Source organism: Cucurbita maxima, unplaced genomic scaffold (genome assembly GCF_002738345.1).
Source record: "Cucurbita maxima cultivar Rimu unplaced genomic scaffold, Cmax_1.0 Cma_Scf00005, whole genome shotgun sequence".
Taxonomy (NCBI): domain Eukaryota; kingdom Viridiplantae; phylum Streptophyta; class Magnoliopsida; order Cucurbitales; family Cucurbitaceae; genus Cucurbita; species Cucurbita maxima.
In genome coordinates this window covers 476784-493961 of record NW_019272021.1, presented here as the reverse complement: position 1 = coordinate 493961, position 17178 = coordinate 476784, and the positions used below count along the sequence as shown (strand labels likewise).

General features: G+C 37.8%; 1 protein-coding gene across 5 annotated transcripts; it reads right to left on the bottom strand.

Annotated features, from left to right (window-relative positions):
- Positions 1–359: 359 nt before the first annotated feature.
- On the bottom strand, positions 360–7004 carry LOC111479870 (PH, RCC1 and FYVE domains-containing protein 1-like). Of its 5 annotated transcripts, XR_002717715.1 has the most exons (11): positions 6859–7004; positions 6485–6723; positions 6292–6378; positions 5649–5738; positions 5211–5297; positions 5006–5107; positions 2129–4204; positions 1862–2008; positions 1123–1583; positions 634–933; positions 360–523 (listed from the first exon to the last, which is right to left on the bottom strand). XR_002717715.1 is itself a non-coding variant. In XM_023124726.1 (10 exons), exons 2-10 carry the CDS (start codon positions 6530–6532, stop codon positions 756–758), a joined length of 3276 nt encoding a protein of 1091 aa, XP_022980494.1. In that variant the 5' UTR covers positions 6533–6723; positions 6859–7004; the 3' UTR covers positions 360–755. The 5 variants fall into 5 exon arrangements, 4 of the variants coding, with proteins under 4 accessions (XP_022980494.1, XP_022980496.1, XP_022980497.1 ...); XM_023124726.1 differs by having other exon boundaries at positions 360–933; XM_023124727.1 differs by lacking the exon at positions 360–523 and having other exon boundaries at positions 841–1056; positions 1187–1583.
- Between the last annotated feature and the right edge of the window lie 10174 nt (positions 7005–17178).

Below are 17178 nucleotides of genomic sequence, written 5' to 3'. Positions count from 1 at the left end.
ATAAATTTGAAAAATACTTGTTTATACATGATTTCAAATTGTTTTAAAATTGTGGTGTTATTTGTCTTTAAATTAGGCAAAATTTTACCATATGCTATCTTTTTTTATTTAAGGCCAAGATGAAAATTAGGTTGTAAACTCACTTGCAGTAAGAATTTTCGCATGCCATAAGAAACCGAAAAGCTTGAAGTGCATATGTTGTTTTCCTCAGGTCAACGCAATGCCAATAATTTGTAGCAACTACTCTAATGGTCATCTCTTTTGTGTGTAGCATCAGCTCTTATCAATGATTAGTTGTGTTAACGTATCATTTTGGAGGGTGTTAAAACGAAATTTCTCAATATCTTGCATGCTAATGAAAATCAAACATGATTGTTATTAATAAAGTAAGAACAAAGATTTAGAAAAAAGGGGGAAAAATGCTGAAAGAAGAATAAAATCAATGCACAAACAATGAGAAGGAATACATGTTCGCACTCCACACCTTAAGGATGGCATTTCCAAGTCCCATATGCATTCCATTCTACAACAGTACAGTGAACTTAAAAAGCTATAATAACTCTATTCTAATAAAATCATCAGAAACTGAAAAGAAAGTGGTGGTGCATCCAAAAATGAAATGAATTAACAAACCTTCCATGGAATTCACGTTTATCCTTGCCTTCTTCTGGACTTGAATCTTCTCTCCTTGCTTCTGTTGCTAAAAATTAATTCTACCAATTCATCAAGATCTATTGCAAACCTCATCATGCTGGCTATTCTAAAGTCCTTTGGATTTCTTCATTGCTGCTTTCGCTTTCCTCGGTAGATTCTTGAGTTTTAGGTGAACCCGTTGGCGTGGAGCTGCTCGTTGATGGGTTGTATCTCTTAAGGAGCCTATCTTTGTTTTTACTCCACCAATCTTCTGCTTGCTGCCCATCAAACCTCCTCTTGCTGCAACGCATTGTAATTTTCAACCAAGTGACACAAGCAAGGAAAACTAAAATACCAACATAAACTTGTGCTACATTTTTCCAATATGGAGGAGTTTCCAGAGTGGTTCTCATACATCTAAACCTGTAGAGATTTAAACAAAGTGTTGCATAAAGAAGAGATGTTATGCATCTGAGAGAGTAATGATACCTGAATTTAACGCGTTTGAAAATCTTGGTACCATTTGAAAGTACAACTGAAGTTACGTAAATACCAGGTTCAAACTGCTCGATAACTTGCTGTTCACCTTCAGTCAGTGGTGTTGAAGCTACTGGAGATATCGAGCCATTTTCTGTACTCTCAGAAACTGCCTCCCTTGTATTAGCAGAAATTTTCTTACTTTCCAGGAGACTATTCACATTGTCCTGCGTTAAGACCTTCATTCCCAAAGCATCTAAGTGGTCTTCTATCCTATTTGAAGAATCATCAAGTGAGGGAGTAGATCCATTATTGAGTGTAGTTACATTGTTAGCTTTTCCATGACTCGTAGGCAAATAGGACGTTTTTGATGTCTCAACCATATTTAAGAAAGCTTCAGCTTGGGCATACATGGCTTTAAAATTTTCACCATCGGAAATCTCAGGTGGCAGCTTCTCTTTCATTTCCTTCAACTGAAGAACCAAGTGGAACAAATTTACATCAATCAACATGCGTCACTAGTATTTGAATTATTGGTTATCAATTCTAAATGAAGGATACAGAAATCAAACAATTTGACATATTAAGAGCTTAGAAGATTGCTTATCTTATCTAATAAAATAACAGCTCTCCAAAAACCTGTAAATAAACTTAGCTAGGCTACCAATGACGTCAAAAGCATTCTTTCTGGTTATTTGAACAAGCTATTAAACAAACTGAAGTAACTAAAACGGTGAAATATTTGGATCACCTGGTCTGTTATGGTTGTAACTAATTTCTTTGCTACTTTGCACTTGGAGGACTCTTCTTCAACTAATGAAGCTGCTTCCGTCGCAAGTTTTTGCCAATTTTGAATTTCAGTACCTTGAATATCACATTTCTGCTTCAAACTCTTAACCTGAAAAACAGGGGAGGGTGTAATTTATATGAATGATACAAAGTTTCTTTGGGCGTAGGTTTCTTTAGAAAAGACATACGAATCTAAAAAATATGGATTCACTAGGAGTCAAGTTAATACTTGGCTTTGAAGCTTAGATTTATCTTGAGCTAACGTCTCATTTGACTTCCTCAGAGAGTCAATAACACTCCTTGAAAATACTGGAGTAGTTAAGCGTGGTGGGCTTGGCCTCCTTGAATATGGTGATGCAGGTCTTGAGTTGCCCATTGGTGGTGAATGCAGTGCTGCAGCAACTGCAGGCCTCAAAGCATTTTGAATAGCACTCAACGAGCTTGGAAATGCAATGTCTTTCAGTTGCTGAAGAGATGGCACCTGAGAAGCTCTGATCATAGAAGGAGAAGTTGGTCTACTCCCTGTTCTTACTGATTTAATCTCATGATATTTAACAGGCTCTGTGGTGGGAGACAATAGGATGCGAGAGCATCTCACCTCCACTCGATCAAATTTTTCCTTGTAATCTGTTGAACGACGATTGGCCGTCAATTTTCTATTTACAGCCAAATTGATGCCAGCGTCGGCAGCTTTAAGTTTTGCATGACATGAATCACAAACGCGATGTGGTTTGCCTGGGGTAGGTGCCAATGCTGCTTTCAAAGCTTTCTTGGAGCTGCATGAATGACAATGCACCAGCCCACAGTTATAGCAATTGTGCCTCTTCCTTGTGAAACCAAATGCTTGACGGCAACCAGTGCAAACTGACTGATCTGCTCCACTAACCCACTTATGAATACATATACTTGAAGTAAAATTTGACCCACAAGATATGCTTTTAACATGCCTGTCCTTCAAAGCTTCCACGAGTGCAGGGGCCTTCCTGTCCTCTACATCTCCATGTCCTAATCTTCCATTGGAACCCCTACCCCAAGAAAATACTTCATTTCTTGATGTGAGAGCAATTGTGTGATATGCACCGCAGGAAATTTCTTCAACAAATTCACCAACTAATCTATCCTGCACTAAGCAAGGAATAACTCCATCTGCACTTGGATTGCCTAGCTGACCATATGCAGTCCCACCCATGGTAAACACGTGACCTGATGTGGTAAGAGCCACAGTCATGTAGTGTCCACAAGCTAACTGGTGGAAATTGTAATCCATAAGCGAAGGAACGCAAGTAGGAAGCAGATAAGTTTCCTTGTTTCCATGACCCAATCGATATTTATCACCATCACCCCAAGTGAACAACTTCCTAGATGACACATTTGAACCAGTCTGACCCATAACCTCAACAATAGCAGCAGTATGCCAGACTCCACAAGCAACTTTTATGGTCCTACGTCCACTCAATTGTTGCACCTCTCTTGGATATGCCACGCTCTCCCTATCGCCATGGCCTAATACACCATATGTTCCATCACCAAATGTGTATAGTTTTCCATTTGAAGTTGCCAGTGCTGAATGCCACGTGCCACATGCAACAGATAAAACTTGAAGCCCTTCCAGTGGACCGACAACTCTTTTTGGTATCCAGTGACTAACATCAGTGCCATGACCAAGAATTCCAGAATTAAAGATACCATCACCCCAAGTGAATAAATCATTTGAAGAGGTTACGGCACATGTATGGTACTCGCCACAAGCTATAAAGTCTACATTGCTAACTGCTAAAAACTCAACAAGATGGGGCCGACTAAGATCTCTATCAACTCCATGACCGAGACGTCCCCCACATTCTTCACCCCAAGTGAAAACCTCACCTTGCCTCGTTACAAGAGCAATGTGTCGGACACCGCAAGCAATCTGATGAACATCAAGAACAATGTTCGTCTCCAATGGCTTAGGAGTGAGCACATCATTTTTAACTGGCATTGGACTTGAACTTCCATCTGGTAAAACTAAATCAGACCAAATCTCTCCCCATACGTAAACATCACCTAATGACTCTATATCATCTGGTCCAGATCCTCCACTTGAACAACTAGGAGTGCTTGATACACTGCTGCGGAAACCATCTCCTCCACTTGGTCTTAGTTGCATATTTGCACGTTCCAAACCCACATCTGAACTTACCAGATGCAATGGAGACTCACGAGAATTTAAATCAATAGAATCCCTTCCATGAGCTATGCTGTTACTAAATTCTAAAGTTGCACCAAAAGGTCGACTACTTTGACAGAAGTTGCTAGCATCCTGAACCTGGAAAATAATAGTCAATCATAGGTTACAAACTTTTTTGATAGGATAGCATAGAAATTAGGTACATGATAACCAGCTAAAAAGCGTAATCGCCCAACCCAGGTGATCTATGGTTATATAATAAGGAATCAAGATTGTAAACAATACTGCCCACATTTGGAAGATTTTTAATCACGTTCTACAACTTGGGTAAAACATCCACTTTATAACTTGGAAAAGAGAAAAATAAAAATAAAAGATCAACATATATAGTTTGAAATAAGGCTGTATCTACTTTTAAAACAGTTTTATTTTGAGAACAATGAATCACAGAAGATAAATTAAATCTAAAATTATGACACTGTTTTCATATATTCTTTAGTGTGCTAAAGAATGAAAGAAATTGTAGACTTTTGTTTTCCAACAAACCCTTTTATTCTATGGCTCCTGAGTTCTCAATCATAATTTATAGGCTAGAAGTGGTAGGGCAAAGTGACGCCTTTCCAACTTTCCTAACATATTGCAGATAATGTGTGAGAAAATATTGACTCATCCTTGAGCAAGCATTAGAGGCTTATCCATAATATGATGCATCGAGTTCCATCTATATTGCAAGTATGACAATTTTCTGCAGGAAGATTTTCTCTATGAAACCATCGTGCTGTTGCATTAACCTGAAGAAATAGCTCCGTAATGATGTCTTTCATGTGAATTCAACATTGATGCAAGAACAATACCAGAAAAAATCTAACTGCCAAGGATAAAAGCAAAATTGAACAAGACCATGCTCATTATAGAAATGAATGAAAAGTAAAAACTCACAACTGAAAAATCACACCTAGAACGTCCATGATGTGGTCTTGAAGAAATTAAATTCTTAAGTCCAACAAGCCAGACTTCAGCTTCACTTTTGTCCTTGCAGATCTATAAACAGGTAGTAGATGACAGAAATCATTCGATTAGTCTCCAATCAGAGATACTACAAATAAAAAGATGAAACTTGAATATTTTCTTGTGGTTCACTAACCAAATCAAGTGACCGCTCTCCGTTTCTATACAACAATGAAAAAGATAAGTAATCTTTTTCGGGCCTCAAATACCTTCTGAATACAGCCTGTAAAGGGAAAAAAGAAAAGAGGAGAAAAAAGAAGAAATCTCATTGATATTCTTTCAAGTTCAAAACGTAAATTCTAGTAATATGAACGAAGATAAGAGAACAAGGGGCGAAGAAAACACAGCAAAAGAAAGAACACAAGTGGCTTTTGATGTAAGTTAATAAAGCTAATTAAGGTGACAAATTAAGTCATTGAACGAGCAAACAAACAAAAAACTAAATATAGTAGAAATTCTTATTTAATAATAACCAAACGAAATGCAATTCTAAAATTTCCCACATGCTAGAACTGAATAGGATTCTGACATAAATGAACTTCCTAATAAAACATAACTTGCAATTTTAACTCACAGTTCTTTGTCCTGGGATAATTCGTGAGATGCTAGATAGCTTCAAGGTTCTTTCTTCCCCATGTGAAAACCAGATAAGCGTGGTTTCGTCCTGAAAATTAGTTGCAGTAAAATTAAATTTTGAAGACATACATAACCTGACATCGTGATGCCTGTGGACAAGATGATCAAACTGATGAAATGGTCAATAGATGTATTAGTTTTATTATTTTTGTCTATGGTCCATCATCTCGGTCACATGTTGCCACATATGTTGAGCCTGCTATGACCCTAAAATCTGAAATACATATCTTCAACTATCGATGAAGTTACGAAATGAAAGTATTTGGAGAAGCGAAGACAGAATTGCTGAATGTAATATGGAAACTTATTTACGATTTGTACCGAACACACCAGAAATCCAGAGAGTGAAAATTTGTATTGTGTTGGGCTAACCACCAATATGTTCTAATAAATCTAGTTGTTCATCTCATACACGTTCATCATTCATAATAGAACTGAGGGGAATAAAATTTTAATAATGCATTATGCATGTAACGAGCACCACAAATAACAAATCCGTTACCTATGACACTATAGAACAACCCTCAAAAGGAATTAAGTAATAAATATGTTTGAGTCTCAACAAGGAAACTATTACTTACAGTAGAGATTCTGAATGGGCAGAGCTTGGGTTTTCCTTTTCGGCTATACTTGATTAGTTGAGTTCCTTTTTTCAAAGCGATGAGTGCCTTGAAAATGATAAACAAAGAAACGCATTTAAGAGAAAAGAAAAGACAAAACAGATCATCGAGGTCGGTAGGAGATGTATATGAAGGAAGCATGAGAAAAACTGACTTGCTCAATGTCACGCTCGTGATTCCCATAGCTAGCAGGATCTGCCATTCCATCTGAGAAAATCGTGGGGAAACCGCATGAAAAAGAAACACAATAATGTCGACAAGCGACAATTGCATGAGGTAATGCGGTGGGTCTTCTTCATAGATGCATGTGCTGCTTCCTTCTCTTGTGACCTCTCATCAAAATTCTCCAAATTCACGTTTCACATAAAAACACACAAAACGCGATTTGAAGCTCTAATTTGCACAACCGCGACGCCATCGCCAATTCAATGAAGATCAACATTCATAGATCAGACAGTTCTCAACAATACAATCGATTGAAAATAAGAAATCCGGAAAACGAAACGAAAGAGGAAGGAATAATATTACCTGTTATCATGCGAAATGAAAACCAGAGACTGCAATTGTGAAAAGAATTCGGGGAAGAAACGAAGAAGAAGCTGCAATGCAATAGAATGCGTGTGGATTCATGAATTTCACTATTTTTTCGGTTGGAAGAGGAAAAAGTGGTTTCTCGGCCGTGGCGCGATTACGGAAGCCATTAAACAACACCAAAACTAATCATCGTTGGATTTTAAATATTCTATCTTCGCCCTTCGTTCAAACATCATATTGACTTCCCAACCTTACGAGTTTTACTTTTATCTTTTCAAAAAATTTAAACTCATTAGCTAAGTTTAATTTTTAATTAGAGGATATGTTAGTGGGTAAAAATTATTCCGCTAATAAAAATACTTTGTACTAATGTTTAGACGATTTTATTGAAATGTGACTTTGGTCCTAGATCACGAGTTCTTAAGTTCATAAGGCTTCATCAGTCTGATGCCTAGCCCTGGTTTATGCATTTAGTATATGACCTCTCATCCTTGGACGAGTATAAGAAGAGTGAATCCCATTGGGTTGTCCACTTTCATCCTATATAACACTCCCCTAAACGGTCTACTAGGTCACATGGGCTATAAACAACATGAACCTGAGCATAAAATCTGTCTAAGATGCAAACTAGAATTCATAATTTAAATTTGGCTCATGGTTACCCCAACATTCCCCTGCCTCCTCCACGACCTAGTCTAAATTTTGGCATCCTACAAAGCAGTGCATCTTGTAAAGAGTTTAAGTAGGGTATCCCCCGAAGTGAAGAAAACATGTGATCGAGATGTACCGTGTATCAGGAGATTTAAAGTGACTTAAGGCATAAGGCGAGTCTGAGTAGAGTAATACCTAGCCGTTTAAGTCATGATAGGCTTAGAGCTTGAGTTGTGCACTTCTAAGAACAATCATAGAGTAATATCATAGGTGGTTCATCCTAAGAACTTAAAAGGCACCACCTAGACATATGTCATACTATGAGGTTTATAAGCTCTAATACTATGAGGTTTATAAGCTCTAGTCCAAGCATAAGCATATAAGTCATAAATATATCAACACTTCATAATCTCATGCAAACATTATGCAATACATTATAAATTATAAATGTCATGCAAAGTTTCATAGAAGTTCATTAGACTATAAATTCATTGGTGGCATTTTGTCATTTTTTACTATAATTTTGGTTTATGCACTCAATACTCCAATATCTTTGAAATTATTCATAGTAATTCATTACAAATAGACCTCATCTAAAATTTCAAGTCATTGCAAGTTCTTTTGGGCCGAAAATATTGTAGAGCCATTTTGGTCATTTTACCTTTATAATTGGTGTAGGTATTAAGTTCCACAACCTCACTAAGAGAAGGTGGGTTGTGACCCACCATCAAGACAAACCAGGGGCGACCCACAAGTGGCGCCCATCCAGTCAAGTTTGGGTCAAGATTGAGAAGTGTCTTGATGCAACCGAGGAGGACGGTGCATCATCTAACACACTAAGAGTGTGCATTGAATCTAAGTCGAGGCATATGCAAGGTTCAAGAGAACGAGCCGACATAATTGTCGAAGACAAGCTCGAAGAGGGTCGGGTAGGGCCCTGAGCCATAACCTCAAAAGTTGGGGTTTCGATATGAGTTTTGGCATGCGTCTCAAGAATTAAGTCCGTCGATATGAAAGATGAAAACTCACCAAATTTGCAAACAAATACTTGACGGACTATGCACAAGGGCATATGTCTGCTCGCCAAAATGATGTCTACTCGAAAAGGATTGGAAATGCCTCAAAATGTACTATAGGGGGGAAGCACGGTGTTGACTCTCCGCCACCCCTAGGCTCTGTGGCACACGTGGGCGAGCGTCACGGGATGAGCGTCTCGGGGATCTTCCTTTAAAAAGGGTCTTTAAGGACAGTACCAGACGACACGGGTGTGCTGGTATTGCGCCCCAACCCATGTGTTGGAGGTTGGATTATGAACCTGCTATCTAGAACGTATGTCGTAAATGGTTTAACATAGACACGAGAGAGTCTAATGCTCGAACAAACTTGGATGGATGGATGTTTGAAATGTCTCGATGAGATGAACGACACATGGGAACGTTCCCAATGAATGTGTCCTGAGACATGGGATGCCATCACGTTGCATGGATCATGTTGTTGGAAACCGAGATGACAATGAGATGCGACGTTGTGTCGCACACGATTGAGTATGCATGCTCGAGCATTGTGTGTGGGTGAACAAGCTTGAATTCCACACAAGTTAAGTTGGCAAAGGCAAACCTCACTGACGATCTAACGATGCCACAAAATCGAGTGAAAAATGTGATTGGGGATTGAGTTTCCCCTTAATGCTTGTTGTGAGTGTGTCAAGATCACGACGCTGCACGATTGAAGATGTACGACCATGATACTAAGCATGCTCTTATGTCCCCTTTATAATATATATATTTTTTTTTCTTTTTTTTTTAAAAAAAAATGAATCAAACTTTTCATACATCCTTATTAAAAGGTATTTGGCCAACTTCACGGCCACATGTCAAAGCTCACTCCAGAATCCTGACTGTGGTATCTAAGCTTGCTTATGCCTCAACTTCGAAATTACGCATAGTCTTCTTAATGTGTTGGATGATGAACTGTCATTCATGATCGCATCATGACACTTGCCTAGAATAGTGGGCACCAGTTACATGTTGCCTTCTAACTGATCACATTAGGCAGTTACAACCTACTCTCTTCTTAGCACGGTTGTGACAACCCCCCAATTTAAACTTGGCATTATTCTTGATGACTTTGTAGTACGTAGTTTCTACATTCATCTTCTTAGTACGGTTGTGACATTTCTCCACTTAAACTAGCCATTATTCTTGATAAGTTTGTAGTACGCAGTTTTTGTATTCATTTTGAAGCACAATTATTTCTAACCGTTCATCTAGCAGCCACTCTAAGATTTAAATTGTCTTTAGGATGATGCCAAAATTAAATGGCGGTGAGCGTCACAATCTACAATGTGGTTGTGCCCTCAAGAAAGTCGTTAAGGATAATGACTTGTTTAAGTGGGTGAGAATCTCATAATTGTACTTTTGAAGAGAGTAGTTTGTAACAACCCAAGCCCACTGGTAGTAGATATTTTCCTCTTTGGGTTTTCCATTTCAGGCTTCCACTCGTTTTTTAAATGTATCTGCTACGGAGAGGTTTTCACACTTTTATAAATAATGTTTGGTTACCTTCTCCAACCGATATGAGATCTTACAATTCACCCCCTTACGGGTCCAACGTCCTCATTGACACTCGGTTCTCTCTCCAATTAATGTGGAATCTCACAATTCACCCTCCTTCCGGGCCTAGCATTCTCGCTAGCATACCACCTAGTGTCCACCCACCCTTCGGGGCTCATTAGCTTTTCTGGCATACCGCCCAGTGTCTGGCTCTAATATTATTTGTAATAGCCCAAGCCCACCGCTAGCAGATATTGTTCTCTTGAGACTTTCCTTTTCGGGCTTCCTCTTAAGGATTTTAAAACAACAAATTTCACACCCTTATAAAAAAATGATTCATTCCACTCTCCAATCAACATGGGATCTCACAATTCACCCCCTTCATGATACAAACCTTTCTAAATCTAAATACCATCAATACATCAATTAACATTCATATTCTAAGAAAGGTAAGTCATATCATATTCTATATTATAATAAACATAGAAATAAGTCAACAATAAAGCAGTCAACTATAACACAGTCAATGTGTCAAAATTCAATTATGAGTTATATTTGATAATGACTAATCAGTAACAACGTTGTTGGTTTCAGTTTAATCCCAAAATTAACTTCCATCTCTGGTAGCAAACAAGGTAATTCATCAGAGAAGACATCCAAGAACTCTTTCACCACAGGTACAACTAATTCATTTGTATCAACTTGTCTCACTTCTGTAACTCTAGTCAAGAACACCACAACATCATGACTAATCAACTTTCTGGAATTGAAAGCAGCTATCATCTTGGGAATACTGCCCGTTTTCATACCCTGAAACCAAAAGCTATAAGCTATTTTCCATTGGAGGTTGGAATACTATTTCTTTCTTGTAACAATCAATGCTGGCATGATAAGCAGATAGCTGATTCATGCCCAAAAATAACATCATAGTTGTACATATCTAGTACCATTAATAATACATCTAATGGTTGACCAGATACTAACACTTTATCAAATTTCACTTTTTCACATGTCATTAGTATTACTCTTGAAGGTGTAGATACAAACAACTCATAACCTAGAGGTTCTACCTCAAGTCGAGCTTGATGAATAAATGAAAGCGAAATAAAAGAACGTGTAGAGCTAGAATCAAATATAGTGTATGCACAGTAGCCACAAATAGGTGAAGTACCTGTCTCTACAGTGTTGGCATCCTCCACTTCCTTGCTCGTTGTGGCATAGGCTATAAGTCTATCCACCAACACTTGACCACACAAAATTGTCGATGGTAAGCACCTAAATCATCGAATTTCAACATTCCGGACAAAATTGTCGAAAAATTATTGATTGTGAGTTAGTCTTTTTCAAATGACCCAACCAGGGTTTCAAAATTAGGTTTTCAGATTTAGCCCCATACGTATAGTGCTACAGGCTCTCTTCCCTTGAGATTCAAGTCTGAGTACTACTTCCTGGTGGAATATTAAGATATTGTAAAGAGAAGGTAGCTTTTTGGAACTACCGAAGAACACGAGCAAAGAGTCGCCGATGGTACTCCGACATCGGTCGAATGAATACAAGCTAGGAACGAACCATTTTTGGCTGCTGACAGCCAATCATAAGCGTCGAAATCGTTGATTTTCAACACTCTCAAAATATTCGATAAATTATTGACCGTGACCAAGTTTTTTTCAAATGGCCCAACTAGGGTTTCCAATTAGGGTTTCGGTTTTAATCATGTATTTACAGTGTTATAGGCTCTCTTTCTTCAAGATTCATGTCTGAGCATTGCTTCCTAGGGGAATATTAAGATAATGGAAAGGGAAGGAAGCTTTTCGGCACTGCCCTGGAACTCGAACAAAGTACCTTGATGGTACCCAATGTCGGTTGAACGAAAATTGGTCTTGAGCAAAACCATTTTTATGTGTTGGCTACCTACTATGAGCATCAAAATCATCAAATTTCAACGTTCCTAACAAAATTGTTAAAAATTATCGACTGTCACTTAGTTTTTTTCAAACGGCCCAACTAGGGTTTCCAAATTAGAGTTTCGGTTTTAACCCCATACTTATAGTGCTATAGACTCAGCTTTTCAGAACTACCCTAGAACAAGAGCAAAGAGTCGTTGATGGTCCCTTGACATTGATTAAATCGAAACTGGTTGAAAGTGAAACCATTTTAAGGTGCTGGCTGCCGCTCGTAAGCATCGAAACCGTCGAATTTCTAAATTTCTAAACAAATTATCGAAATATTATCGATCGTAACTTAGTTTTTTTCAAACAGCTCAACCAAGGTTTCCAATTAGGGTTTCGGTTTTAACCCCGTACTTATAATGCTACAACTCTTTTTCTATGAGATTTAAGTCTGAGCACTCCTTCCTAGAGGAATATTAATATATTGTTAAAAGAAGGAAGATTTTTGGAATTGCCCTAGAACAAGAGTGAAGAGACACCGATTGTACCTCGACGTCAATCGAACCAAAACTGGCTGAGAGAAAAACCATTTTAAAAGGTGCTAGCTGCCGCATGTAAGCGTTGAAATTTTCGAATTTCAAGATTTCTAAAAAATTGTCAAAAATTATCAATCGTGACTCAATTTTTTTTTTTTCAAACGGCCAAGCCAAGGTTTTCAAGTTAGGGTTTTGGTTTTAACCTCATACGTAAAGTGTTATATAAACTCTCTTTCTATGAGATTCAAGTCCGAGCACTGCTTCTTGGGAGAATATTATGATATTGGAAAGAGAAGGCAAGTTTTCGGAGCTGCCCTAGAATGCTAGCGAAGAGCCTTGATGGAACCCCGATGCAGTCGAACGAAAACTACCATCAAGAAAAAACCATTTTTGGGTGCTGGTTGTCGATCGTAAGTATTTAAATCATCTTATTTCAACGTTCCTCACAAAATTTTTGAAAGATTATCGATCGTGACTCAAATTTTTTCAAACGACCTAACCTTAGTTTCCAAATTAAGGTTTTAGTTTTAACCCTGTACGTATAGTGCTACGAGCTCTCTTTCATTGAGATTCAAGTCTGAGCATTGCTTCCTAGAGGAAGATTAAGATACTGAAAAGAGAAGGTAGCTTTTTGAGACAGATCTAGAACACGAGCGAAGAGCCACCGATGGTACCCCGATTTTAGTCGAACGAACACTGACTTGGAGCGAAACTATTTTTGCGTGCTAGTTGCCAATTGTAAGGGTCAAAATCGTTGAACTTCAATGTTCCTTACAAAATTACCGGAAAATTATCAACCATGATTCAATTTTTTTTTTCCAAACCATGGTTTCCCAATTAGGGTTTAAATTTTAATTTCGTACATATAGTGCTATAGGCTCCCTTTCATCGAGATTTAAGTTTGAGCACTGTTTTCTATGGGAATATTAAGATATTGGAAAGAGAATACAACTTTTCAAAACTTCTGTAGATCACGAGTGGAGAGTCTTGATGGTAGCCCAACGACAATCGAACAAAAATTGGTTGGGAGGGAAACAAGTTTTGGTTGCAGGCTATCGATCGTAAGAAACAAAATTGTCGAATTTTAATGTTCCTCACAAATGTGAAGAAAAATTATCGACCGTGACTCAGTTTTGTTTCAAATGGTCCAAATAGGAATTCAAAATTAGGTTTTGGTTTTAACCCCGTACCTATAGTAAAAGAGGGTCTTTTTTTTTCGAGATTCAAGTCCTAGCACTACTACCCAAGGGATTATTAAGTTATTGGTAAAAATAAAAATAAAAATAAAAAACCTTTCAGAACTTCCGTAAAACACAAGTGAAACCATTTTTTTTTTATGCTGGTTGCCAATTGTAAGCATTAAAATCATTAAAGTTTAACGTTCCCCATAAAATGATCAAAAAATTATCGACTGTAACTCAGTTTTTTTCAAATGGCCCAACTAGGGCTTTCAAATTAAGGTTTCAATTTTAACCCTATACGTGCAGTTCTATAGGCTATCTTTCTTCGAGATTATGTCTGAGCACTTCTTCCTAAGAGAATATGAAGATAATAGAAAGACAAGGCTACTTTTTGGAACTTCCCTAGAACGCGAGCAAATAGTCTTGATTGTACCCCGACGTCGGACAAATGAAAATTAGTTGGGAGCAAAAACGTTTTTGGGTTCTGGCTGACAATCGTATGCATCAAAATAGTCAAATTTCAATGTTCTTCACAAAATTGTCAAATAGTTATCGAACGTGACTCAGTTTTTTTAAAACGGACCAATAAGGTTTCAAAATTAGGGTTTCAGTTTTAACCCCGTACGTAAAGTGTTATAGGCTCTCTTTCATCGAGATTAAGGTTCAAACACTACTTTCTAGGGGAATATTAAGATATTGGAAAGAAAGCAGCTTTTCATAATTGCCCTAGAATGTGAGCAAAGAGTCTTGATTGTACCATGAAGTCGGTCAGATGATAACTAGTCGGGAGTGAAACCAATTTTGGGTGTTGGCTTCCGATCGTAAGTGTCAAAATTGTCAAATTTCAACTTTTCACATAGAGTCGTCAAAAAATTATCGAATATCACCCAATTTTTTTCAAACAACCCAATGAGTGTTTCCATATTCGGGTTTCGGTTCTACCCGTATGTACAGTGCTATAGGCTCTCTTTCTCCAAGATTTAGTCAGAGGGTAATATTAAGATATTGGAAAGAGAAAGCAGCTTTTCGGAACTGTCCTAGAATGCAAATGAAGAGCCTCGATTGTACGTGTCATCGGTCGAACAAAAACTGGCAGAGAGCAAAACTATTTTTGGATGCTTGTGGCCAATCGTAAGTGTCCAAATCGTTGAATTTCAACGTTCCTCACAAAATTGTTAAATAAATATCAACCGTGACTCAGTCGGTCGAACGAAAACTAGCTGAGAGAGAAATAATTTTTAGGTGCTGGCGGCCGATCGTAAGTGTCAAACTCGTTGAATTTACACTTTCCTCACAAAATTGTCAAATAAATATCGACCATGATTCAATTTTTTTCAAACGGCCCAATAAGGGTTTCCAAATTATGGTTTCGATTTGAACTCCATACGCATAGTGCTACGAGCTTTCTCTCATCGAGATTATAGTATAAACACTACTTCCTACGGAAATATTAAGATATTGAAAAGAGAAAACAACTTATCGAAATTGTCGAGCGAAGAGACTTGATTGTACCCCAACGTCGATTGAACGAAAATTGATCGAGAGTAAGCGTCGAAATCTTCGAGTTTCAACGTTTCTGACAAATTGTTGAAAAATTATTGATCGTGATTCAGTTTGTTTCAAACAGCCCAACTAGAGTTTCCAAATTAGGGTTTCGATTTTAACCCCGTACATACATTACTATAGGCTCTCTTTCTTCGAGATTCAAGTCCGAGGACTACTTCCTAAGGGAATATTAAGATATTGCCTTAGAACGCAAGTGAAGAACCTTGATGGTACCCCAACGTCAGCCGAACGAAAACTGGCCAATTGCGAAGCCATATTTGGGTGTTGTCTGCCGATCGTAAGCGTTGAAATTGCCTAATAAATATCGATCGCGACTAAGTTTTTTCGAACGGCGAACCAGAGTTTCCAAATTAGGATTTCAGTTTTAACTCCGTACATACAGTGCTATACACTCTCTTTCCTTGAGATTAAATCCAAGCAATTATTCCTAGGGGAATATTAAAATATTAAAAAGAGAAGACAAGTTTTTTCATAACTGCCCTAGAATGAGAGCGAAGAGCCTTGATTGTACCCTGACGTTGGCTGAACGAAAATCGGTCGACAGTACAATTATTTTTGGGTGTTGACAGCCGATCGTAAGCGTCAAAATCGTTGAATTTCAACGTTTCTCACAAAATTGTCGAATAATTATCGATCGTGACTCAGTTTTTTCAAATGTCCTAATTAGGGTTTCAGTTTGAACCCCGTACTTAAAGTGCTATAGGCTCTCTTTCATCGAGATTCAAGTCTGATCATTGCTCCCTAAGGGAATATTAAGATAATATTTGAAAGAGAATGCAGATTTTCATAATTGCCCTAGATTGCGAGCAAAGAGCCTTGATTGTATCTTGACGTCAGTTGAACGAAAACTGGCTGAGAGCAAAACCATTTTTGGATGCTGACGGGCGATCGTAAGCGTCAAAATCGACTAATTTCTATTCTCCTCACAAAACTGTCGAATAATTATCAACTGCGACTCAATTTTTTTCAAACGGATCAATTAGGGTTTCGATTTTAACACCGTACATACTGTATTATAGGCTCTCTTTCTTCAAGATTAAGTCCGGACACTACTTCCTAAGGAAATATTAAGATATTAGAAAGAGGAGACAACTTTTCAAAATTGTCCTAGAATACAAGCGAAAAGCCTTGATTGTACCCTAACGTCATTCAGACAAATACTGGCCGAAGCCATTTTTGGGTGCTGACTTTCCATCTTAACCATCGAAATCTTCGAATATCAACTTCACTCACAAAATTGTTGAATAATTATCAATCTTGACATTTTTTTAAAACTATCCAATCACGATTTCCAAATTAGGGTTTGAGTTTTACCCAATACATACAGTTCTATAGGCTCCCTTTTATCAAGATACAAAGTCCAAGCGTTGTTTCATAAGAGAATATTGTTCATAACTGCCCTAATGCAAGCAAAGCTAGGGCAAGCAAAGAGCCTTGATGGTACCCCAAGTTGGTCAAACAAAAACTAGTCATAAGTGAAACCATGTTTTTTTTGTGCCGGCTGCCCATTGTAATCATCGAAATCATCGAATTTCAACGTTCTTCACAAAATTGTCGAAAAAATATCGACCGTATCTCAATTTTACTCAAACAGCCCAACTAGGGTCCCCGTACGTACATTGCTATAGGTCTCTCACGATTTAAAGAAACAGCTTTTTTCCCGACATGCATGCATACATACATGCATACATATATATATACTTACATACATATATATATACTTACATACATAATAAATGAAGTGTTGCTCATTAGGCTATGCAAGGCTCAGTCTCATTCAAAGAAAAGAACAGAACAATGGAAGGATTGCGAGGGGCTGAATCAAACATTTTATATACCCAACACAAAACAGAATTCGCATTCTTTGATTCCTAAATGAAAACCGAAATTTCAGTTCAATATCAGAGCGCAGTAACAGAGGAAGTTTGCACATAGTGAG